The 27,754-nt window shown below is 34.9% G+C and overlaps 1 protein-coding gene across 30 annotated transcripts in view; it reads right to left on the bottom strand.

The window, feature by feature from the left end:
- RIMS2 (regulating synaptic membrane exocytosis 2) overlaps window positions 1-27,754 on the bottom strand; it is a 577,313-nt gene that overhangs the window by 470,584 nt on the left and 78,975 nt on the right. For 18 of the 30 annotated variants that reach the window (XM_081816358.1, XM_081816367.1, XM_081816360.1 and 15 more), the window contains exons 2-3: window positions 20,110-20,142; window positions 19,623-19,709 (exon numbers count right to left, since the gene is read on the bottom strand). The exons of the other annotated variants lie outside the window; for them this stretch is intronic. In XM_081816358.1, coding sequence (XP_081672484.1) covers window positions 19,623-19,709; window positions 20,110-20,142 — 120 coding nt within the window. The remainder of the gene's footprint in view (window positions 1-19,622; window positions 19,710-20,109; window positions 20,143-27,754) is intronic. 30 annotated transcript variants of the gene reach the window in all.

The raw sequence follows: 27,754 nt of genomic DNA, 5'->3' as shown, positions 1-27,754 counted from the left end.
AAAAAAAAAAAAAGAATAATACATCACAAACAGGTGTACCAGGCTTATCCTGGGAATGCAAGGTTGATTCCACATTCTAAATTCAAGCAATATACGTCACCATATTAACAGAGTAAGGAGAAAAAAACATATAATTATGTCAAAATATAATGAGAAAGCACTTGACTCAGCAAACTAGGAATACATAGAAACTTCCTGAATGCAATAAGGGTTTCAACAAAAAAGACAACAGCTAATATCATACTGTATTGTGAAAGATTTAATGCTTTCCCTCTGAAGTCAGGAACAAAGCAAGGTGTCCTCTCTCACTACCCCTAATCAACATTGAACTGGAAATCCTAGCCAGTGCATTAAAACAATAAAAAGCATAGAGACTGGAAAGGGGGAGAAATAAAATTGTGTGCAGATGGCATAATTATCTATATATAAAATCCCAAAGAAACTACAAAAAATCTCCTAAATGTGCTTTGGCAAGGTCACAAGATACAAACTAAGTATACCCCCAAAACTTGCATTTTTATATACTAGCATTGCATAATTGGAAATCAAAATTTTAAAAAGTAGTCTGCAAAGGCATCAAAAAACAAAAGAAAGAAAACACTCAGGTATAAACTGAACAAAATATATACAGGCTTTTTATGGTGAGAACTATAAAATACTTAAAAAAAGAATCAAAGGGGATCTAAGTAACAGGAGAAATATGCTGTATTCATCAATGAGGAAACACTATATTGTTAAGATATCAGTTCTTTCCAAATTAATCTCTCAATTCAATGTTATCTCAATCAAAAACTCAGCATGATTTGTTTTAGGAAATTGACAAGCTACCTCTAAAATTTATGTGGAAAAGCAAAAATCCTACAACAGGCAAAATATTTTGAAAAAGAAGTTTGCAGGACTCATACCACCAGATTTCAAGACTTACTATAAAAGCGACAGAAGTAATCAAGTCAATGTAAGATAAACACATACACCAATGGAATAGAATAGAGTCCAAAATGGTCCAATACTTAAATGGTCATTAATTTTTTTAAAAAAAGGTGTCAAGGCAATTTAATGGAGAAAGAATAATCTTTTAAGCAGTGAGAAATTCATGTGCCAAAAAAGTAATTGGAAACCTATGTGTTAAAAAAAAAAGAACCTCAATTCATACTTTACACCTTATACAAAAATGAACTCAATGTATTATATAACTACAATCAACAGATTACAGAACTAAATATAATGACTAAAACTATAAAACTCCTAGAAAAAAACACTGAAGGAAATCATGACCTTGAGTTAAACAAAGACTTCTTAGATAGGCTAGGCAAGTATTTCTTCAATAAGATATAAAAAGTGTGAACCAGAAAGCAGTCATTGGCAATATGTTAAATGAATAAGCATGGCTGTGTTCCAATAAAACGTTATTTATAAACACAGAATTTTAATTTCATGTAATTTTTATAGTCACAAAATGTTATCATTAAAAAATTTTTTTCTATGATTTTAAAATGTAAAAACCATTCTTAACTCACCACTTACACAAAAACAGCCAGTAGGCCATGTTTGACCTATGGGCCATAGTTTGCCCACTTCTATACAATATGAGTTCATTTATATGACATTCTAGAAAAGGCAAAGTTAGGAGGACAGAAATCAGACCAATGGTCACTAGGGACTGGAGCAGAGCAAGCGAATTAACTACAAAGGGGCACAAGGAACTTTTGGGGGTGAAGGAAATGTTCTATGTCTTCCTTATGGTAGTAGATATACAACTGTATGTTTCTTCAGAATTCACTGAAGTGCATACCTCAAAGGGGTGAATTTTATTGTAAATAAATTACACCTCAAAAATCTTGACGTTAAAAAAAGCTCCTTTCAAATGCTAACCTAAAGTCAGTAAGTAAATTAAAAATAGACTATGAGTGAGTCCGTTGTATCTACTTAATTACAAACACACACTTCCTTCTTCACACCTAATATCAATACACTTAAATAGTTATGCCAGTTTGATTAACTTTTTCTGTAACTTCAGATAATACACTGTTTTTTCCCTGATTATCTCCCACCATAAGGGACACTCTGCTAACACAAAACAAGCACCACCACCCATAAAATGTGTACCAGAGCAGGCATGAGTTTGAGTGGACCCCTGGATGAGCTCTGCACCATTTAGAAGAATTATTTTTCCATGTGTGAGGTATCTTGTACATTTCTATTGTATACCTGTTGATACACTTATGATCTCTGACATTCCTCTCAGGAAATGGCTGAACCCAGCGGGGAGAAAGGAAGGCAGGAGGAGGAATATTAGGACCAGCAAGGTTTTGATTCAGTTCTAGAGGCACTGGAATACTAGGCTAATTACCAAGGCACGCTGAAACAAAAAAAGCAGTCTACTGAAGTGAACTGTGCTAAAATAGTGTCTCAAGGGAAGCGGAAGCCCCATTTCACACATGAGAAAGGCCCATCATATTAGTCGCAACGTTAGGAATCATGTATCCCAAAGAACTATTTAAAGAACTATTTGAAACCCTCTTACAGAGAACTGTAGAAATCCCAGAGACTGGAGCAGTAAGGCTGCAGGATGGGATCCAATGGTCCCAGCTGTGGGGAGAAAAGAGATAAAGAAGATGCAATCTAGGGAGGACATAACGACAATAGTTTGAGGTAACAAGAGAAGATTTAGAGAGATTTTGTGTATGCATCCTGCCAATCCTATAAAGTGAGAAACTACTATACGTGGAAGTGGTGGTTTACAGGGGAGCCTGGGTCACTCAGTCGCTTAAGCGTCTGACTTGGTTTCGGTTCATGTCCTGATCTCGAGGTCCTGAATCGAACACCACATGGGGCTCTGCGCTCAGTGCAGAGTCTGCTTCAGATTCTCTCTCCCTCTCCCTCCTGGTCTCTCTATCTCTCAAATGAATAAATATAATCTTAAAAAAAAAAAAAAAGAAAGAAAGAAAGAATGGAAGATTCAGGAGCTAAACAGGAGATTCAGATTCCTTGCCGAGAAGAATGTATCTCCCCTTCCCATTTATAAAGAAGCAAAATTCTATCTCTGCTTCCTCACCCCATTCTTTAACCAATCTAATCTAGTTTCCAGTCTACTTACTAATTCTCACAAAGTTCATCAGTGGTCTCCCTGTACCTAAAATTAGTGAGCAAAATTTTTACTTTTTATTTTACTGAGTTCTAACAATATTTGAAATTATGTTCAACTATGTTCACCGCCCCCTTGGCTTTCACAATTCTCTCCTCATTTTCCTGTATCTGGAGCCTTTCATTTTCTTTCTCCTTTAAAGGTCAAGACTCAGGCCCTCTTCTCTTTTCATTCTATAATGTCTTCTTAGGCAGTCTTATCCCATATCCAAGGCTTCAATTTCTACCTACTTATAAATTACTTATAAATGTAAAAGTCCAGCTTAGACTTCTCCTCTGAGCTTTAAAATTCAATTGCCTACTCGACATCTCTATTTGGAAATCTCAATGCCACCTGAAATTCAGTATGTGTAAAACTGAAATCACCATTTTCCTACACAAACCAGATTCCCTTCCAAGTGTTCCCTATTTCAGTAAATGGTGCTACCATTCAATTACATGGCCTGAAATCTAGAATTGTTCTGGAACTCTCTCTCGACCTCACATGCATAATCTATCTAACACTAAGTCCTTTCAGTTTTACTTCCTATATGTGTCTTGAATCCTTCCACTTGTCTCTATATCCCCCATGAATACCATAGGCCTTGTTACCACCCATGCCCACCTGGTCTCCTAACGAAGCTACTCACTTCCATATTTCTCTCCCTCAATCTGTTCTGTACACTACAGGAAAACTGAGCTTTCCTAAAAGACACTGTTTAAAATACTCTACTGGCTTCTGATTGCTCTTAAATAAAAAGAAAACACTTCTTATGAAGACCTACAAAGAGCCCTGAATGTTCTGGCATACATTCCCTCTTCAAGCGCATGTTTTGCACTGTTTTTTTACCCTCATTCTGTTAATGCCATTCTGGCTTTCTTTCATCCTTTAGATTCATCATTTTGCATCTCATTACTGGCCTTTGCACTTTATACATGCTCTTGCCTCCACCTGAAATGGATTGCAATGCACACTTTTTTGCTTTCTTTCTTGCACTTTTTTTAAACCTTGGGTATCCAGAACAGAATTGATCATAAGCTTGGTAGCACATATCCATACTTGGCTCCTATTTTAATTAATAATTTTCCCTTCCCCAATGTGATTTCTCTTCCATCGGGTAACCAGTCTTGTCAATTTACATAAATGGCATTGTGCCATTTACTTATTTCTGCTTCTTGTATTTGTCATTCAGCTTTACTTTTTTATATTTAAATCTAAATAGATAAACTATAGCTAATGCCTATGGTGTTTATGGTGTAGCAGGTAGATAGGTACTATTATTATTATTTCTATTTTTATTCCTATTCTTCAGAAAAACTATTTTGCTCATGGTCACACAGATGGTAAGTCGTTAAAGCCAGATCCAAATTCAGTGCTGCTCCAGAATCCATGCTTTCAACCACTACAGTTTTTGCATCTAGTTCATGCATTTTAATGGATGTATAGCGTTCTGTTTACATAAATCACATTTTATTCATTATTTTTTTAAGTTGGCCCTTTATAATTCATTATTATACATATTTCTGTAATGATATATTTATAAACCCATATACAGGCATGCCTCATTTTATTGTGCTTCACTTTATTGTACTTTGCAGATACTGCCTATTTAACCAGTTGAAGGTTTGTGGCAACCCTGCATTGGGCAAGTCTATCAGCCATTTCTCCAACAGCATTTGCTCACTTCGTGTTTTGGCATCATTTTGGCAGTTCTCACAATATTTCAAACTTTTTCATTATTATTATATTATGGTGATCGGTAATCAGTGACAATATAGCATTCTTTAGCAATAAAGTATTTTTTTTTAGATTTTATTTATTTATTTGCGAGACAGAGTAAGAGAGAGAAAGCATGAGCAGAGGAGGAGGCAGAGGGAGAAGCAGACTCCCCGCCCAGCAGGGAGCCCAATGTGGGGCTCCATCCCAGGACCCTGAGATCAGGACCTGAGCTGAAGGCAGACAACCGACTGAGCCACCCAGGCGCTCCTAGCAATAAAGTATGTTTAATTAAGATATATACATTTATTTTAGACAGAATGCTACTCCACACTATAGACTACCATATAATGCACACCTAACTTTTATATGCACTTGGAAACCAAAAGCTTCATTTGACTCATATATTTCCACATTCACTTTATTGCAGTGGTCTGGAACTGAATCCACAATATCTCTGAGGTAAGCCTGTATGGTTTTCTCTGGGGTATATATGCAGGAATATAGTATACATCCTCAAGTTCACTAAGTATTTCTAAACTACTTTCCCAAGTGGCTTAACCCAGTTAGCATCCCTGCAAGAAGGGTCTGAAGGTTCCAGTTCTTTCTTGTCTGTGCCAATGTGTGATATTACTTAACTTATAAAATTTTTGCAGCTTTAATAGATATGAATTGATGTGTTTTTGTGGGGGTTTTTTTCCAGTTCATGTTTGTCTGACTTCTAATGAAGTTCAGCCCATTGGACTGCCCCTCCAAAGAACTGTCTGCTCACTCCACTCTTTACCAATACTCTGTTGGATTTCCTGTATTCTCCTTGCTGATTTGCAGTAGTATCCTACATAGCCTATATGTTAATCATTTATAAGTTAAACAAAACAAATATCCTGGTCTGACAATTGATTGTTAATTTTGTACATGGTGTCCTTTTTAAACAGAAATCTTTAATTTTGATGTAGTCAAATACATCAATTTCTCCCTTCCTGGTTTGTGGTTTCAGTGGCTGGATATAAAAAATTCTTACTAATCCCTAAGTCAGTCACAAGAAAATCCTACAGTTTCTTCTAATAGCTTTATAATTTTGTCTCTCACATTTAGGCTTTTAATCGATCTGAAGTTTATTTTTATATGTGATGTGATGCAAGAATTTAATTTCAATCTTCTCCATATAGAGACTGCATTTTCCCAGCACCGTTAAATAGCCCATCCTTTCTTCCACTTATTCGTGATGGCAATCTATCAGATACTAAGTTCCCACATGTGCATAGGTCTATTTACAGATTCTGTATTTTATTTCATTGGTTTTTGTATTTGTTCCTACTCCAGAACACTGTCAGAACCAAACTCCAAATACAATGAAAAGTCTAAAAGATCTTAAATATGTAAATTTGAATATATCATTTCCAATTATATAAATCAGAAGTCAGCAAACCTTTTCTTTAAAGAGCCAGGCAGATATTTTAGGTCTTGTGGGCCATAAGACCTCAACTATTCAACTCTGTCACAACTACTCAACTCTGCCTTTAGGATGTGGAAGTAGTCATAGATAATATGAAAATAAGTAAGTTTGACTGTGTTCCAATAAAACTTTATTTACAGAAACAGGCAGCTGAGCAGGCAGGATTTGACCCACAGGCCACAGTTTGCAGATCCTGGATATAGTCAAAAGAGTCAAAGATATACTTTAATTTAAAACTTTTATTACAAATAAATATTTAAAAGACATACACAATAAGATATCAGTTTAGAAATACTGCTTTTTTCCACCTTCTTATTTCATAAAGGTATTTTATCCAAAATTTTTAAAGATTTTATTTTTAAGGGATCTCTACAACCAATGTGGGGCTTGAACTTACAACCCCGAGATCAAGAGTCACATGCTATAATGACTGAGCCAGCCAGGTATCCCTATTTTATCCAAATTTTCATGTGTATTTTTTGCATCAATGTCTCCATCATCACTAAAGCAACTCAATGAACTCAGTGTTTTCCAAAGCAAATTTGCTTCCCTTTCTGAGTTATTTGAAAAGTGAACTTTTTCAATCCCCTAGTTCCTGGAAATCCTGCTATTTCTGGTAATTTTATACCCAACCACATGTTTTTGTTGCTATTGTTTTCTCACTCATCTCATAGGTATGTTTTCATGATCGTCACAAGCTAACCATTTACATTACCCCTTTTTTAAAGTAATCTTTTTTTGTAAAAAAGATTTATTTATTTGAGAAAGAGAGAAAGCATGTGGGGAAGGGCAGTGGGAGAGAGAGAGAGAGAGTCTTAAGAGACTCCACACTGAGTGCAGAGTCCGACGTGGGGCTTGATCTCATGACCCTGAGATCAGGACCTGAGCCAAAACCAAGAGTTGGACATTTAACGGACTGAGCCACCCAGGCGCCCCTAAAGTAATCTTTAAAAGGTTTGTTTACTACAACTTCCAATACTAGCCATCGTGAGGTCATATCCCCAGGAATTTCCAGACTGATGCTGAATTTCTTGATCTCCCCTTTCACAGGTTCGGGCCAGATAATCTCTATAGGTACAGGGTATGTTTGTTTGAGGTCCTTTCAGGGTAACGTGTCTTCACCAAGCAGTACTTTGTAATTCAAACTAAAGAAACCCTGGGCTTTTCCTAATAAAATAGATGTTGTAACAACTCAAAATAAAGCAATTTCCTTTTACTAGAAGGATAATCTCAGGAAAAAAAAATTTTTTAAGGAATGCCACATATTCCCAAATATATACTACTTGGGCTTTGTAACTCATTTTGGTATCTGGCAAAATGAACCCTCCTCCTTGCTCTTCTTTTTGAAAATTGTTTTCCTACTTATAAATGTTTTTCTTCCATTTAAGTGTTTTAATCTTTTTATTACATTCTCTTGAAAATCTTGGTAGAATTTCTACTAAAATTGCATTGCCTTTATAGATTAGTTTTAGGAGACTTGACATCTTTACAATGTTGTGTCTTCCCTCCTACTAACATGATGAGTCCATTTATTGCTAATCTTCAAAAAACAGTAGCCACCTATATGGCTTTACAGGTGAATTATTGAACTCAAGTTTTTTCACTTTAACTCATAATCCACCCCCAAGGAGTCCATAGATAGACCCATTTTTCAATTTAATTGGCTCCCTAATTATATTTTGCTTTGCATTATATCTTATGCATTTAAAAAGATTATTTTGAGATTTTGAGTCTATAGGATTCACCAACTTGTCAAAGCATCCATATAAAAAACAGATTAAAGATCTCTATGAGATACTCTCATGTTTTATATGTTGTTTCAGAAGAAAAGTAAAAGCAAGTCCCCCAACAATTTCATGAAGTCAATGTAACCATGATACTTTGTTCTCTTCACTTCTATAACTCCTTATTATTCTCACAGCATCACTTCATTGGGAAGGTATTTCTTCGCATCTCTGACTATGTCAAATCCTTCCATTAAATATACCAAGCGCTATAGTATATTGCATTTCCACATTCCAGTATTTGTATATATGATTATCTGATTAATGCCTATCTCTCTAATAGAAAATATAATCCATGAGGTTGTTTTGTCTGTTTCTGCTGTCCATTTTATCCCACTGATGGGCATGATGCATGGCCCATCACCAAGTTCTCAATGAATATTTACCAAATATTTGAATTAATAGTGAATAAACAAATGTGTACTATGTGTGTATTGTTTCACAAGTGGTGGAGCAAAAATATAATATAAAGTTGAATATAAATCAATCCTGTCATCAGTAAGATAAACATATATGAACAAGTATAGACATGAGATGAATATAAACTATGTAATACAAGGCAAAATGATACATACACTAAATAAATATGTAAGAAAAATGGTACTGGAGCACAAAGAAAAGAGCCATTAATTGTGAATGGTGTTGGCATGACTTCATAGAAGACTTCTATGACTTCACAGAAGTTTTAGTTTTTAAATATCCTGCACATCCTGGACTTGAAGGATTTGCAAAATTGTGATCGGCAGAAAATGAAGAATGATTCAACCTGACGTATGCAAAGCACGAAAACAGATGGAGAATTCAGGAAGCTGAAAGTATTGTCTTGGCATAAAGTATGTATGAAAAAAGAAGGGGAAGAGAAATAGAATAGAAGCTGAAGAGGCAGTTTGGGGGAGAATATCCTGACTTCCTTGCTAAGAATAATTTCCCATACTATTTGATATCCAACATAGTTTGCCACATCACATGTTACAGGGATCAGTAAAGGAAAGCTGAGAAATATTATAAAACTATCTCAAATAAATCAGATATTTGGCTCACTCCCTGTAGGCTAAAAATACTTTTCCAAAACAATGTAACTATTGCACACACACACACAAAAAAGAACCCACATTGAAACACGCTTTATATTAAAATTTACATGAAGTTCTTTAGGTAATATTAATTCTTTATCTTTAATATATATCCTTAATATAAATGACCTTGCTTCTGTGTTTCATGATGCCACCATAACCAATATCCAAAAGGCAAAGAAATTCAGAAGGTCTATTAAACAACAACAAAAACTTATATAATCACCAGATATAGAATCTTTGGATTGAAATGATTATTTCATTCACAAGATGATATCATCTTGATGTTAGAAACTGAGATTTAAAATAAGTAAAAGTACACTCATAGCCTATTATTGACATTAGGAAATGATTCATCTTCAATACGTAGATACCCCTCTCTGGTGCTGAGAGGAAAGTATATTTCATTGCTTCTCTGAAATTTGTTTCTTAGAGAAAAGTATTTAACAAATTCAATTCTGGGGGGGAGATATATAGAAGAAACATTTTAAGACCATTATAGATATCCAACCTTCAAGTTCTTTCTGCTTAACCAAAATAAAGTACTTCTTTGAAAAAGACATTAGGAAGTAAAACACTTTTATGCACTGCTCCTGGGTAAAATACTATTTTCTCATCATCTAAAAAATTATGATAAAAGGAAAAAAGAAAACTCTGGTCACATTATTTACATTTTTTGCTAAGTTTATCACACTTAATCTCAATTGATGTAGATAACTGTAATGATTGAAACTGAAATACTGAATGATCTAGTAGCACAGTGCTATTTACCTTGCTGGCAAACAAGATATCTGAATACTAACTCTAACATTTACACTAGAACACTAATGTTCTCGCCACAGTTCTCCAAGCACATCATGCAGATGCTGTTCCAGCCACTAGAATATAATTTACTGTCTTTTTTTTTTTTTTTTTTTTTACTTAGTACACTCTTTTTCAGCATTCAAGACCTAGTTCAGATTTTAGCAACCCTGTCTTCCCCACCACCTGGCAGAGTCAAACACTCACTCTTAGGATACACTTCTAAACAATATATTATACTGTAATTATTCTTATGTATATTATCTGTCTAGGACCATGCATCTTTTGCCCAGCACTGTGTCCGTGACACATGCTAGGTTATTATTTTTCCCTTATTTAAAATTGAGTTGAGGTATTTTAAATAAGCAAGAAAAAAATCAGTATTTCAAGGAAATCTATGGCAGGAAAAAATAAAGTTTTTCTTTAAACATGGCCTAAGTCCTGATTTCACTTCCTATTAGCTGTATGAGACTGCTGGAAAATTACTTAGCTTAGTCTTCATCTGTCAGGTGGGATTTTAACATAGACTTCAGAGTCACTATGATTGAGATAACATATGAAGACAACCTGGCTCAAAGTTTCCCCATTCTTTCTTCTCCTTTATGTGTTCTTCATGTCTATATTTGAACTTGGTTGGCTCCTTTCCTTATAGAAGAAGCATCTGTTCCCCATGTTCTACATTACCTAAAGTACAATGTTTTAGTATTGTCTAAGTGTCTATCCTTTTTATCTTTGAAGGAACTAAAATTATGTATTGGATTAATCAAATACGAAACTACATTTCTATATTCTCACTCTTCTTAACTATGATTATTATTCTAAGGCTTAAACTGAAATGATATTTATAAAGCTTTTCTTTAACAGTCCAAATCTGTGACACTCTAACCTTAACGTAAGACTTGATTATTAACAAACCTGAAGCATTAAAATAAATATCATTTTAACACTGATTTTCATCAGAGAATGAATTTGAAGTAGTGCTTTCTACAAGTTCATGGCATGCAGTTTTGGAACGATATCATTAAGTGTAGTCACACACTTTTCTTAGAGTGCTTTTCAAACTGCAGAGTACAACCCAGCACTAGGCACAAATCAATTTAGCTGGCCAAGACTCACGATTTTTTAATAAAAATAGATCAGAGCATTGGAAAGAGTGCAAGTAAGCATTTCATGCAAATCTTGTTTCTATTTTATATTAATATTTGTATGTAGTATGTATATACGGGGTTATAGCACAAAATAGATTTCTTTAATGGATGGAAGCTTAAAAAAAGTACGAAAGCTACTGCATTACTAATCAGCTAAGGGAAAGAATTTATGTCCTTTTATGATAAAAGAATAAATATATGCCACATAGCTGGCCATCCCAGACCCTTGGCAGATCTCTCATCTGAACTTCTACAAAGCTCCCTAAGTGACTATTGTAACTCTAATGTTTGTTATAAAGTGCAAATCAGATCATATCATCCTATGTGCTGTTCCTCTGCCTGGAATGCCTTTTCTCCCTTTCTTGGCCAGATGCAGAGCCACCAAAACATCAAACAGTGGGGCATACTCAAGAAACAGTACCAAATAAATAAAAGGGAAACTACAGAGTAACAACCCTGACATAATGATTAGCTTTATTATTTGAAAATATTTTGAAATAGCTTAAGTACTTCATTTTCACAAATAACTACAAAATTCTCCTCTAGAGTAACAGGAAAAAAAAAATAATGGCATCAGAATATATATAGCAGCACTATCCATAATAACCAAAACCTGGAAAAACCCCGTGTGTATCAGTAGTAAAACAGATAAAGAGATTGTAGTATACTCAGATACTAGAGCATCATTAAGCCAGAGAATGAATGAAGTACAACAACATGCAATCATTTAGATGAATCTCACAAATATGTTGAACAAAATAACACAGATCCAATAGAATACATACTACATGATTCTGTTTGGATAAAATCTAAATATATATATAAATAATCTGTGGTGCCAGATAAAAGGATAAGGTTACCCTTTGGGGTGGGAAGTGGGAGTATGAGGATGGTATGGAGGGCTGGTAATGTTCTGCTTCTTGCTCTGAGTAATGGTTTCGAAACAGATATGTTCCGGCAATTCAACGAGTTGCGTATTTTCAATTTGTGCACTTTTCACTACATATGTTACGTTTTAATAAAAACTTTACTTGGCAATAAGCACTTTGCTACTTTTATCAATTTTTCTAAATGCATTTTCTGAATAAGCAATTTATCATTCATAATTCTTATTTATTTATCTCTTTCTTGAATCACAAGGAATTTAAGGTAGTTCAAAGGTACATGACTGATGTGGTCAATTTTAGACTAGACTGAAGAATATCTATGTCAAACCTGGAAACTCACCATGTGCAGGAACTGCCTCACTATCTCACAACTGCATGTCAAGTGCTTTGACCAGTCAAGCACCAATAAGAAGCATATAGCTTACGTGAAAACATCCTTATCCATATCATTCTCAATCTTCAGAAAAAGCAGAAAGACCAAGTGGATTTTTTTTTTTTTTGAGCTAGAGCATGCATGCTTGTGGGAGTAGCAGGGGGAGGGACAAAGGGAAGGGGAGAGAGGGAATCCCAAGCAGATTCTACGCCCAGTGCGGAGCAAGAAGCAAGCTCAATCTCACAGCCCCGAGATCATGACCTGAGCCAAAATCAAGAGTTGGGTGCTTAACAGGCTGAGCCACCCAGTTGCCCCCCAGTTGGATTTTTTTTTAATTTTTTTAAAGATTTTATTTATTTGAGAGAGAGAGAGAGCACGAGCAGGGGAGAGGGGCAGAAGGAAAGGGAGAAGCAGACTCCCCCACTGAGCCGGGAGCCCAAAGCGGAACTCAATCCCAGGACCCTGGGATCGTGACCTGAGCCAAAGGCAGACGCTTAACCCACTGAGCCACCCATGCGCCCCCCACCCCGCCACTAGAGTTTTTAAAGTAAAATCAAATTAACAGTATTATCAAGGAATTTTCAATTTCCATTGTCATCTGCCTTCAAAACAAGAAAAATCAACACTTTTTGAGGTCCATCAGCTCTCCCTTATCACTTAATAATAGGCTGCTTATGCACTTAGAAATTTCACCTCTGACCCTAGACTCAGCTCTATTGCGAGTTAACATGGTTAAGTACAGCAAAAGAATCAAGTGATACACTTATTCTTATCATCAACAGGTATAAGCAGTCTCCAAAACATTCTTCTAAGGTACTCTCTGTGACCTGAAACTTAGAAATTCAGTCTTCTGGAAGAGACAGGAGAGGAAAAAGTGCCCCGGAGTCTTAAGGAAAAGACTGTAACAAGCCATGTTAACAATTAGCACTTCAGTAAAAGCCTCAAAATGTGGATCCTTGGATTCATGTTTTGCACCTAAAAAGACAAATAATTTTGCCTGGGCTATTGGAAATCTGCTCCATCAGGGGATCTTAAATAGGAGGATCTTAAGATTCCTCCAGAAGCAAATGATCTTCAGATCATTCGGATCCGAATTTCAGATTGAAACAGCTAACCAGTGATTCTTGGATCAGGCGGATGACTAATCAAAATCGATAGCTTCCATCCAAGAAAAGAAGAATGATTTTCTGATATCTCTACTTCCCCTTTTTAAAATTATTTTGTTTACTGTTTATCTTAGTTATTATTATGCTTTGGTACTCTAATGATCAACTAAAGGTTTCTCGTATGCTTTCATGTATTTTCATTCTTATCACATTTTTAATCTCCTTTAGTCTTTCACTACCACCTAAGAAAATGCAAAAATCTCCCTATAATCCCACTGACAAAATTTAATAGATGTTCCGGGAAACACTACATACAGTAAATTTCCTCCTCCTGGAGCATTTCTGTATTGGAATTTTCTTCATGTTATTAACCCTAACCTTCAGTCTTACAAAAATTCGACCTTGATCGCAAGTCATCACAGCAGTTTCAACAGAATCAACAGTACCAGGCATGGGGACTAAAATTGTAGTTATCTTTGCTTTAGCAGCAAATCTTTATCTTTGGGCATCCTGAAATTTCCATTTCATTGCAATAAATGAAAATCAAACATAAACTAACCGCAGTAGATGTACTACTGCTCATTATATAGTCACCTCTCTTCATGATCACATGGAAAGGCTTTTTAGACTTCCTTGCAGTTAGTTAAGAGCCTTGTGACAGGTTTGGAGAATGAGCTGTGAGCAAAAGTGACTGGTCTTAGGTAGTTAATAAGTTCTCCATTCTCCATTCACTCTCTTCCCTGATGCAGCAACCCTGGTAGCTATGTGTTCCAGTTGGCTTACCAGTAAGATGGAAACAGCCTGGATCCCTGAATTTGAAGAGAAGCATTCTATAATCCTATAGCTAAGTCTCAGTGCTTTTTAGTGGGCCTGTGCCGCTGGGCTGTGACCTTCACAAGTGCTCTGAGCCTCTTTTCCCCTTTCAGTGAGATGGGAAGTCTAGAGGGGACTGCAATTGGGTATTTCCCTTCTCTCATGTTGACTAGGTGAAGTAGAATTTCCCTTGAGAACAAAAAGCTCTGGAAATATTTCAGAATGGTTACTTTTACCCTCCCCCTGCTGAAAGTGCAAGAGAATTTTTCACTGACCTTCACCTTGAGAACGTGGTGAGGTTTCTAGAGGTAAAACTCATAAAATTGGGGAGGTTGGGAGGTTGTTCCCCTAAGGCTGGGCTCCCAGGAATTTTTAACTCCTAAGTCAGTCCACACTCAGCCTTCAGAGTTCCATCAATTATAGTTTAAGTTTTCTTACCAGATCCTAGCTCCAAGAGTTTCTGTTCCCAGTAAGCTGTGGTTCTCTTTCTTCACCTCTCCCTCCACTTGTCAGGGCATTGATTTGCCCTGTGATTTCAATTATGTGACAAATCTTAGAAGAGTTTTTGATTTTCAGTTTGTTCTGAACAAGCCTTTTCTTGTTGCGAGGATGAGAGTAACAACTTCCAAACTCTTTACATGTCAAAGAGGAAACCAGAAAATCTCCACAATATTGTTTTTCATTGTTCATCAGCATGTCTTTTTCCCACTTGAATGTGAAATATTTGTGAGAGCGGGACCCATAGTCCTTTTATCCCTGGATTCCTAGTACCCTGCACAGCGTCAGAATTCTTCAGGGCTCAATCATGGACCTTCTTATCTGCTCTTCTTCACACACTCTCTAAGTCATCCTATCTATTCATCTAGCTTTAACACTAAAAGTTATAACTCTAGCCAATCCATATCTCTCCTTCAAAGTTGGCTAATTTATAACATCTGAAACATAAAAAAGTTTAAAACTTGGGCGCCTGGGTGGCTCAGTTGGTTAAGCGACTGCCTTCGGCTCAGGTCATGATCCTGGAGTCCCGGGATCGAGTCCCGCATCGGGCTCCCTGCTCTGCAGGGAGTCTGCTTCTCCCTCTGACCCCCCTCCCCCTCATGTGCTCTCTCTCTCATTCTCTCTGTCTCAAATAAATAAATAAAATCTTTAAAAAAAAAAGTTTAAAACTTATATTTTAGTTGTTAGTCCAACCTATTCATCCTTTCCTTGTCTTGATCAGTTAATGGCATCACCACCCAATTAGTTCTTCCAATCAGAAATCTGGCAGTCATCTTTGGCTCTTTTCTCTTCCTTACTAACTTCCTCCATATCTACTACACTAAAAAAAATCCTGTCATTTCAACCTCCAAATATATCCCCAATCCACTCCTCTCCATCTTCACTCTAATCAACCTGGTCCAAGTCATCTTCATCTCCAGCAAGTCTTTCATAAAAGCCTCCTCATTGTTCTATCCACTTCTAGTCTCACTCACCCTACTCATTGAGCAGCCAGATTGATCTTTACACATAAATTTAATCATGCCAATCCCATGTTTAAAAGTTTCCAATTATCTTCTTTTTTTACTGAGACTCAGATCCTTTTATACTGAGACTCAGACTTATCATTCTTTATAAAAACACTGCCTTATCTGAGTCCTACCTCTGGAATCTCATATCCTGCCATACTCCATTTTGTCCACTATATTATAGTCACACTGGTCTTCCTTGTCTCTCAAACCCTTCTCTACTTAAAAACTTTCACAAATGATGTTCCCTATGCTTAAAAAATACTCTTTCTCTTAGCATTTTTTCCTATTAAAAGACCTCATAATCAAAGAGGATTACTATATTAAGTGGCCATTTGATTCTCATGATTAAAATTTTAGATTTTCCCAGTTTTTCAAAAGTGTAATTTTTATTATGTCCCAACATGAATAAAATTGATATTACATGAAAATTCAAAACAAACTAATCCAACTGACTGGTTTAATTAATCTGTATTTTAAAACTTTCTAACTTACCTTTGATATTATGCTAGATGTTGGGAATGCAGGTTAAATTAACAGTTGTATTACAAAGAATTTAACAGTTTTTTTCCTAGTATGCCCATCCTTAATTACCCAGGGACTTGTTTTACACTTTATATATAACCTATATTACATTGCCTTTAGAGAAACTTTCCCTCATTTTGATGCTGAGGCAAAAAATAGTTTAAAAAAAAAAGAAAGAAAGAAAAAGTAAAATTAAAATTATTTAATTTGTATATTAAGGAATTTCTGCAAAGGTTGAATGAGCTGATAATTGACACAAATAGCTCAACTGATTTTCTATGCCTTAAAACTTACGGAAAGTCAAAGTTGGACCACTGTTCTACTTATACCTACAGTTTCACATGAATTACCAATATCAAAATTAGCAAATCTTCCTGTTATATTAAAGAACTATGAAATACACAAACTCCAAAGTGCAGATTCAAGAAACCTACAATATTATAGCTTTGAATAACCACAAAATGGGATTTATATAAATTCATTAAAATGAAATTACTGTTCAGGAAATATTAGACTTTTAATATTATCTGATAGAATACTTAGTTATTCTACTAATGAAAATGTCTATACGGAGTATGAAGAAACATGAGTCCTATTTTTTATATATTACATGAATACCTGGAATTCAGTTCTTAGAAATAATTTTATAAATGAATGAACAGAAAGTAAGCAGATAGGAAGTTATCCCAATCAAATGGTAGTCAAAGAGAGAAAAAAATTAGATGACTCAGAAAGAAGTCTTAGAACATGGAAAGATGAATTAAAAGAGAAGATTCACAAGTATCCTGGTTTTTGGATCAGAAAGATAAAAGGAAAGCTTCTGGAAAATTATATACCAAAAATCTTCAGCATAACAGGAATGTAAGATGAAAAAGGTAACTATTGAGAGAATCTATTAATTCTCAATTTTTTTTTAAAGTAGGCTCCATGCCCAGCGTGGAGCCCAATGTGGGGCTTGAATTCATGACCCTGAGATCAAGACCTGAGCTGAAATCAAGAGTTGGACACTCAACTGACTGAGCCACCCAGGTGCCCCTAATTCTGAATTTTTAAAACTGCATAAATCACAGATCAACAACAAGAATGAGTTGCCCAAGATACTTTAATGGAAATAGTACCTATTAAACAAGAATTAGTTTTTAAAACATCCAAAAGTACTGGTCTTTTCTTCTATCATCTTCCTATCCAAAAACCAAAGCAAACTGAATTATATTTATTATTGAAGTAAAGCTATTTCTTTTCAAGATTGCCTTGATCTTTGTTTATGCCAATCAAATGTCACTTTATTTCAATAATTAGACATCACTTTTTAAAGTTATTATCTATTTTATTTAATGCACATTGTAATCTACTAAATAATATAACTTAATCTTGATTACTTTCTGAAACTTACAAATAAGACACATAACTGAAGTCATTTAATACTGAGGCAAATTTGCATCTAATTATATTTTGATAGTAATTTTACTATTTTATGACGTTTCAGTGCCTAAGAGAAAATCAGCAACATAATGACATTGTATGCCATTTTAACACAAATTTTTATTAGAAAAGAGCTTATTAAATTCATTTCTATTCCTTGTAGCACAGTATTCTTATACTATAAAAGGATAAAACATGTAAAATCAGTTGTGAAGAAAGGTTTGCTGAGTTCCTCCTACAGAATGCTACCAAGCATTCTGCTAGATGCCAAAGATAAAACAGTAGATAGGACAAAACAGGTCTTGACTTCACCTAGATTAAATACAGCAACAGTTCCCATTTTAGAGCTACATATACAGTAGACCCCCCACCCCCAAGCCTCACCCTCAGTTTCACTTTCTGTGCTTCCAGTGACCCGTGATCCACTGGGGTCTGGAAGAAGAGGATCCTCCTGCCATATCCTCAGAAGATCAATAGTAGCGTAACACTATGTCACAGGACCTCTCTCATTCCCCTCACTTTATCTCATCATGTAGGCACTTAATCATCTCACATCATCACAAGAAGAAGAGTGAATATTGTACAAGATATCTTGAGAGAGAGAATCCACCTTTACATAACTTTTATTACAGCATATTATAATTGTTCTATTTTATTATTAGTTATTGTTGTTTATCTCTTACTGGACCTAATGTATAAAGTAAACTTTATCATAGTTATGTATGTATAGGAAAAAAAAACAGTAAATATGGCGATTATGTGCCAGCCGCTGTTTCAGGCATCCAGTGGGGGTCTTGGAACATATATGCAGATGGGGGTGAAGGGGACTAATCTAAACTATTAGAAGTAGTATACCACAACATAATTTTAGGTTGGTTGAAACTAAAACACTGACAAAATTTAAAATAAAATGCATACAAGGTAGTATAAAATGAATGAGCAGATTACCCTCAGCCATAACAAGACGTTTATCCTCTAGTTTGCATTAAAGGCAAACATGAAAGTTTCTCTGAATATTTCAACTTAGGGCTCCTATAGTAGTCATTTTCATCCTCTCCTAGAGTTCATGTCACTTCTCAATCTGAGCATCCCTACAACCAAACCATCTTTTCCAAAGCCAGAGCTCCCACTTTAAAAAAGCATAGAGGCTGAGTGGTAAGAGTGCGTTGGAGTAAGACGACAGTTATCATGGAGAGATTAGAATTTAAATATATACAATCTTTCTCACATTCTCAAAGTTACTTCCACTTCAAAATATAAATAATATTACTTGCACAGAGTTAAAAAAAAAGATGTGTGAACAATTTTTTAAAGAATGTTTTCTATTCTACGAAAAACTAAAATAAATGGAATTGACTTTTTTTAATGTTTCAGGTCAATGTGAGAATAAATTGCTGCATTTCCCAAATTATGCTGATAACTTAATGAAATGTTCAATGAAAACAGGACTCAGTGGTCAAATATGTTTAGTAAACACTCAATGTTCCAACCCCTTTGGAGCATTTTTAGACACTCAGAAGTATTACAATAAAGAAAATTTCTTGACCTTTTTTTAAAAGAACCTTTCCAAAACTATTCGACCAAAGACTGAATTGGGGGGTTAATATTTCTTAATGTCCTCTGAATTATTTTTGAAAGAAACACACTTTAGAATATATTGCATAATTGGAGAAAGGGGAGAATTACCTCTCTTCGTTTTTACTACCTTATAAATTATCCTGTCTTCTTTTTAGATTTCCATGATAATTAAAGATGAAAGTATCAAACTCATAACCTAACAATTTTTGTTTCTGAGGAATAATATTCCAAGGGCAGCATTTTAATACATACTCTTCAGTATGTTATGCTATCAGAGATAATATTTAGTCTGTACAGATCAGCTTACTTACGTCTGGGGCTCCTTTTCATTTTGTTGTTTTTGCTGGGGCTGAAGAACGTTATTTACCAGTTCAGTGATCCCACTAAAGGGAAACCACCTGTTTAAATAAGCAAATAATGTGACTGAATAACCAAATGAATAACAACGTAGGTCAAATGTTTTCTTATCCATAATAATAAAAATACACAGGCACAAAAGCTACAGCCAATGGAAATGTGAGCTCCCATTATCATCAGGCAGTCAGAAAGTACGGAAATTAAGTTTGAACACTTAACCAGTCCACAAGCAGGCAGCAAAAAACTACATCCAGTCAGTGTGTGGATGAAGTAAGAAGCTGCAGGCAGCTCTCTTACAAGCCAGAGAGTCAGAAAGCAGAAGACACACTAGCTGCAGCCTATCCAGTATTAGTGTAAGCTAATACCATCCAAGGTGCAGAAAGCAGAATACGGCAAAGGTACAGAAATCAAGCCTACTGCACTCTTAATACATTTACTTACTGTGTCGGCTGTGGTTTGTGTTCTTCTTTGACCCTAAAAAGATAAGTTTGCACAACTGAGTGCACTGTACTGAGAAAAAATGTCTATCTACAATTTGTGGTCATATAAAAATAAAAAATGAGGTTTGTTACATTGAAAAAGTTAGTGCTTTGCTACTCGGAATTATACATTTAAACTAAGCTAACACAAAAAAAGAGAAGTTGAATCACTTGTTCTGAATAAAGGACTGATATTAAAACTCTACTACTGTTTTAATGATTCCATGATTTAGTCCTCAAGTTCTCTGCATATTTTTATTAATACTGATAGTGAAGCTTTTAAAATATTTATTTTAAAGTACCATATTAAACACAGCTACATTTGTTTTACTGAAGATAAATCGATTTCCTCTTTATTTTTTAAAATTCTTCCTTAATATAAATTGAAGGCCTAAATATTTTAAATAAAATGTATAGTTCTATAAATGTATTTTAAAAGCCTTATAAATGAGTTTATTTATTGCTTAAAAGAGCAGATAAAAGAATTGGGGGTTATGTATTCAATCTACCTAAAAATAACTACTAAAATAACTATGTATATTAAATTTTAAATATTTATAAGCTAAAGTAAATTATTCATATAAGATAACAGACTAAAAATGCATTTAAACTATAATCAACTCAGTGCTTCACTGAAATAGCACTGGATATTTACAAGGCAGAGAAAGATCATACCCAAGGGTACTGGATTCCTCTGAAATTTGGCTTCCCACACCTTACCTAGGACCAGTCCTGAGAGGTAAACTTATGATTCAATGATCAGTTCATCAGCTTTTACTTTCCCAAAGAAAAGCTAAGGATTGGTAACTAAAATTCACCACCAAAATCTAGGACTTCCATAAGGAAATTATATTAACACTGTGCATTAAATACTTTTTAGATCAAATTGATTTTCTTTTCCAGTGTGCTCCTATTTATAATGATAAAAGCAATAAATGAAAAGGTATACCCTTATACATTTTTGTGTCCCAATAGATAAATATAATTGGTAATTACGTATCTCTATATTAAACCAAAAAGGAATATCTTGTGTTCTCTGCATAAACTTCAAAAAAGTGGAACAGTTTTATCCTAGAGTTAAAGCCACATCATTTAATATTTAAATATAGTCACATAGTGGATTTATAAAGACTGTATTTAGCACCAAATATCCTATCACCAAACAAACACAAAAAACTTAGAGTGACACACGGAGTCTATCCTGAAAACATATTGTATTTCCTACAGAATAAGATAAAAATCTCTTAACATTTCAAAACAAAATAGGTCCCAAACAGATAATGACAAAGAAAGATTACCATATCAGCTCATCAAAATGGAGAACAATGCAAGATTACCCTTCACCAAATGATATGTATGTTAAAAACAATAAATATTTAAATAAATAAATAAATAAATATTGAAATAAATATGTAAATGAGGAAACAATATTGTTAAAGAATTCTTGGGTGATCTCTGCAAGGAATCATGTTGCTATTTTAATTAGTGACAAAGTTTTCATCATAAACAAATTGATATTAATCTACCAATCAGTTCCTAATTTCAAAATCTTTACTTGAAAAATTAACAGACATAAAAATGTTAATTACCAATTCAGGAAGTATTTCTGGGCATTGTAAAATATCTATATGTGAAATATACAAACATTTACATCAGCTTCCCAAATAAAATATGTATCATCGCTTCTCGGCCTTTTGGCTAAGATCAAGTGAAATAAAATATGTATCATAATAAGGCAGTTAAAATATTTATCCTGTCAGGTGGCCAACAGACACATGAAAAGATGTTCATCATCACTTACTCTCAGGATAATGCAAATCAAACTACAATGAGTTATCCCCTCACACCTGTCAGAATGGCTATAATCAACAACACAAGAGACAACAGGTGCTGGTGAGGATGTGGAGAAAAAGGAACACTTGTGCACTGTTGGGAATGTAAACTGGTGCAGCCACTCTGGAAAACAGTATGGAAGTTCCTCAAAAAATTAAAAAAGAGAACTACCCTATGATCCAGCAGTCACACTACTGGGTATTTACCCAAAGAATATAAAAAACACTAAACTCAAAGGGACACATACACCCTGATGTTTATAGCAGCATTGTCTACAACAGCCAAATTATGGAAGCAGCCCAAGTGTCCATCAATAGATGAATGGATAAAGAATATGTGGTATCTATACAATGGAATATTATTCAGCCATAAAAAAGAATGAAATCTTGCCATTTGCAATGACATGAATGTGCTAGAGAGTATAATGCTAAACAAAAGTCAATCAGAAAAAGACAAAAACCATATGATTTCACTCATATGTGGAATTTAAGAAACAAAACAAATGAGCAAAAGACAAAGAGAGAGAGAGAAACCAAGAAACAAGCTCTTAACTATAGACAACAAACTGATGGTTACCAGAGGGGAGGTTGATGGGGGAATAGGTTAAATGGGTGATGGGGATTAAGGAGTACACTTGTTGTGATGAGCACCGGGTGATGTATGGAATTGTTGAATCACTGTATTTTACACCTGAAACTAACAAAACACTATATTAAAAAAATTTACCCTGTCTTTAAATACAATCAAGAGTATAAAATTATTCTCCTTTTTTCCTAATATTTTAAATAAAATCAAACCTCAAAATGTCTGGACATAATTAAAATTCATGATGAGATCATTTAAGAACTGGTAATATGAAAAAGTAATCATATCATATATTTCTTTTACAATATACTAACATTATTAACAATGAACACCTACATTCCTGCATTCCAAAAAGTGTGTGAGGGGCTTTCAGTTTCCAGTCTGATACATAAAAAACTTAGAAATCATCACTTCCATCCTTACAACAAGCAGAAAGGTGAACCAACTGAAAATCAACAACTCTTCTTAGAGTCATCAAAGAATTTAGGTTACCAGATAAACTGTTGCCCTGAAAATGAAAGAAACAGACAAATAGATACAGACTATCACATTTTACCAAAAGTACGAGCCAAGGGGCAGAAGCCCACACCTGAAGCTACTATCTGTAGAAATACTTTTAACTATAACTGACCAATAACTAGAGACTCAGTGTGGACTGGGTTGAGAGTTTAAAATTCCAAGGGGTCCCAGTCTTAGTTTTGCCACCACATTTCCATAAATTTTATCTCCAGGAGCCCTACCAGTTGCTCACTGTGAAAATCAAAGAAATAATCTCCTCCTACATCCAGCAGGAGAAGGGGAAAGTAACCATTATGAAATATTCCCAGAGCTCTCTACTCTCCTTACCAATCCTAAACTCAAGGGAAAATATTTTACCAAAGCCTAAATAATTGAGGTTCTACCAAAACCAAACAAGCCTGAAGAAGTTAATTACCTCTTCTAGCCTTTGATGTGGGAGAAAACACACACACACACACACACACACACAAAACTATACCCCCTCTAGCCTTCAACATGGGGAAAGAGAAATACCTAACTCAGGCTCACCAAAAGACAGACTACAGAATGCTTCTCATATACCAACACCTTACCACCAAATCAATAGAGTTCCTGAAAAATGATGACATTAAACTAAAAGAACTACAAGCTTTAGACACTATTTAGTTGAAAGTCTCTAGGGAAACACAAGGGAAAGGAAGGAAGGAAAATATAAATAAAGACAATAGAGAAGATTCTGGGAGGATGATGGAGTAGAAAGCAATAGAAATCTGTCTCCCCACCTAGACAACAATGGCAAAATCTGTCCGATGTAACTATTTTGGAAATTTGGAGTCTAATGAAGGCTTTCAACTTCGGGAGAAGGCTTAAACAATACACTGCAGTTAATTTTGGTCAACTTGGGCTCTTAGCATAATATCAGCTACCCATTCCCACATGCCAGACCCATAGCACACTGCTGTGCACCTGCTCCTGGAGCAACCTGCACACAGCTTGCAGGGGTCTGGATAGGTAAAAAGGACTCTGTCCTCCAAATATCAGTGATTTGTGCTTCAGATCATGGGCTATTGCTTCTTATCTCAGAGGTGCAGACAAAAAACTGGGTGGCTATTGTTGTTGCAACTCCTCACACTGTTGAAGCCCTTCCCCTTCTGGCTAAGGTGATTTCCAGGATATTTAAATGGCCAGCACATCCCACCCCCCACCCTGCTCTGTTTTTCAATTTTTCTCCCTTTGGGAGCCAGACATTAAAGACTGAAACATTCAAAAACAACTGCATGTATGAGAGAAAGTCAAGTCACTATACATGCCCAGAGAAAGGCCCAGGCATAGCAAAGACCTGAAAAGACCTTAAATTTATACCACAGGATAATCCTCAGCACAGAGACAGCCTACAATTAAATACACACACACACACACACACACACACACACACACAAAATAAACAAAAATAATAAAAGAAAACCCAGTGAAGGGAAAAAACCTGATTTCCAGAGTTACCACATTAGATTCAAATGTCCAATTATCAATTAAAAAAAAAAATCCTAACACATACAAACAGGAAAGTATTACCCATTCAAAGGGAAAAAGGATGAATAGAAACTGTCCTTGAAAAAGACCTGACAGGGGCGCCTGGGTGGCTCAGTTGGTTAAGCGACTGCCTTCGGCTCAGGTCATGATCCTGAGTCCCTGGATCGAGTCCCGCATCGAGTCCCGCATCGGGCTCGCTGCTCGGCAGGGAGTCTGCTTCTCCCTCTGACCCTCCCACCTCTCATGTACTCCCTCTCTCTCATTCTCTCTCTCTCAAATAAAAATAAATAAAATCTTTAAAAAAAAAAAGAAAAGAAAAAGAAAAAGACCTGACAGCAGATCAAAAAAAAAACAAAGAGTTTAAAACAACCATCTTAAAGAAGCTCAAAGAATTAAAGGAAGATGTGGGAAAAGTCACGAAAATGTGTGAACAAAGTGGGAATATCAATAAAGAGATAGAAAACCTAAAAAAATGAAGCAGGGTTTCTGGAGATGAAAGTACAATAACATAAAAAATTCACTAGAGGGATTCAAACTACAGACCAATACCCAAATACTACCCAAAGCAATGTACAGATTCAATGCAATCCCTATCAAAATCCCAATGTTTTTGGCAGAAATACAAAAACCCATCCTAAATTCATACGGAATCAGAAGGCACCCTAAATAGCCAAAATAACCTTGGAAAAAAAAAAAAAAGAACAAAGCTGGATGACTCACATATACTGATTTCAAAACTTACTACACAGCTATAGATAATCTGTGGTACTGGCATAAAGGCAGACATAGACCAGTGAAATAGTATAGAGAGCCCAGAAATAAACCCTCATATATATAGCCAAATGGTTTTTGACAAGTTGCCAAGACTATTCCATGGGGAAAGGACAATCTTTTCAACAAATGGGACTGAGAAAACTGGATATCCACATAAAAAGAATGAAGTTGGTCCCTTACCTAACTTATACAAGAATTAAATCAAAATCAAAGACCTAAATATAAGATCTAAAACTATAAAATTCTTAGATGATAACATAAGAGCAAAAGCTGTACAACATTGGATTTGTCAATGATTTATTGGATATGACACCAAAAGTTCAGGCAACAAAAGAAAAAGCAGACAAACTGAACTTCACAAAAATTTTTAAATTTTGTGCATCAACAGAGTAAAAATGCAACCCACACAACGGAAGAAAATGTTTGAAAATTATATCTAATCATAAGTGACTATTATCCAGAATATATAGAGAACTCCTAAAACTTAACATACACCAAAAAAGGAACTCAGTCCAAAAATAGACAAAGGACTTGAATAGACGTTTCTCCCAAGAAGATATACAAATGGCCAAAAAGCACATGAAAAGGTGCTCAATCTCACTGATCATTAGAAAAATGCAAATCTGAACTATTATGAGATATCATCTCACACCCATTAGGATATCTACTATCAAAAAATCAAGATAACAGGTGTTGGTAAGAATATGGAGAAATTGGAACCCTTGTGCATTGTTGGTGGGAATGCAAAATAATATAGTCACTGTGGAAAACAGTATGGTGTTTCCTTAAAAAATTAAAAATTATTTTATGATCCAGCAATTCCACTTCTGGGTATATACTAGAAAGAACTGATAGCAGACACTGATAGATTAAAAGCAAAGGAATGAAGAAAGATATACCATACTAACATTAATAAAAAGAAAGCTGAAGTATCTAGTTAATTTCAGACAAAGTCAACTTCAGAGCAAGGGAATTATCAAGGATAAAGAGGGGCATTCCATAATGACAAAGGGGTGAATTCTCCAAGAAAACAGAATAATCCTTAATGTGTTTGTGCCTAACAACAAAGTGTCAAAATATGAGAGACAAAAATTGATAGACCTGCCACAAAAAAAAGACAAATCCACTGTTAGAGTTATAACACTTCACACTTCGATTGAATAATTGACAGATCCAGCAGGCAGAAAATCAGTAAGGACATAGCTGAATGAACAGCATCATCAATAAAATGTATCTAATTGACATTCTCTAATACATCATCCAATAATACCGGAATACACATTACTCTCAAGTTCAAATGGAATATTTACCAAGCTAGAATACATTCTGGTCCCTAACACACTCTTTAACAACTTTAAAAGAATACAAATCATACGAAGTTCCTCTGAGTTCACAAAGAAATTAAACTAGAAACAAATGACAAAACTGTGGTGGAAAATCCAAAAATACCTGGAGATTAAACAATATACTTCTAAATAACACCTGGACCAAAAAAAAAGTCTCGAGAAAATTCTGAAGTATTTTGAACTAAATGAAAATGAAAAACAATCTATCAAAATTTGTGAGATGCTGCTAAATCAGTACTTAGACAAAACTTTCAACACTGGATGCAAAAAAAAGGTCTAAAATCCATAAACTAAGATTCCATCTTAGGAAACTAGAAAAGAAGAGTGAATTAAATCTAAAGTAAAACAAAGAAAAGAAATAATAAAAATAAGAGCATAAATCAATGAAATTTAAAATAGAAAATCAATAGTCAAAATCAACAAAACCAAAAGCTGCTTTTTTATAAAAACCAATAAAATGATAAACCTAGCTACAGCTAGGCTAGTCAAGAAAAAGAGAGAAGACACAAATTACTAATATCAGAAATGAAAGACGGTCCATCACTACTGATCCCATGACATTAAAAAAGATATAGATAATAAATATTAAGAATAACTCTATGCTCAGAAATTTAATAACTTTAATAAAATGAACCACTTCCTTGAAAGATACTCTCTATGACAGCTCATACAAGGAGAAATAGATAATCTGAATAGGTCTAACATCTATTAAAGTAATTGAATCAATAGTTAACAACCTTGCAAAAGAGAAATCACCAAGGTCCAAATGGTTCCATTTGTGAACTCTACCAAACATTTAAATAGGAAATTATACCAATCCTCTACAATCTCTTTCAGAAAAGGAAGCTAAGAGAACACTTTCTCAGTCTCTTAGAACAGCATCACCATAATACAAAAATCAAAGACATTAAAAGAAATGAAAATTTATAATATCTTTCATGACCACAAATGCAAATATATTCAACAACGTATTAGTAGATTGAACCCAACATTGTATAAAACAATTGTACCCCATGACCAGGTTGGGTTTATCCCAGATAT

The sequence above is a fragment of the Leptonychotes weddellii genome, chromosome 4 (genome assembly GCF_054177405.1).
Source record: "Leptonychotes weddellii isolate Sample4059 chromosome 4, ASM5417740v2, whole genome shotgun sequence".
Lineage (NCBI taxonomy): Eukaryota > Metazoa > Chordata > Mammalia > Carnivora > Phocidae > Leptonychotes > Leptonychotes weddellii.
Note: the sequence above shows the minus strand (reverse complement) of the source record. Positions and strands in the feature narration are given on the sequence as shown.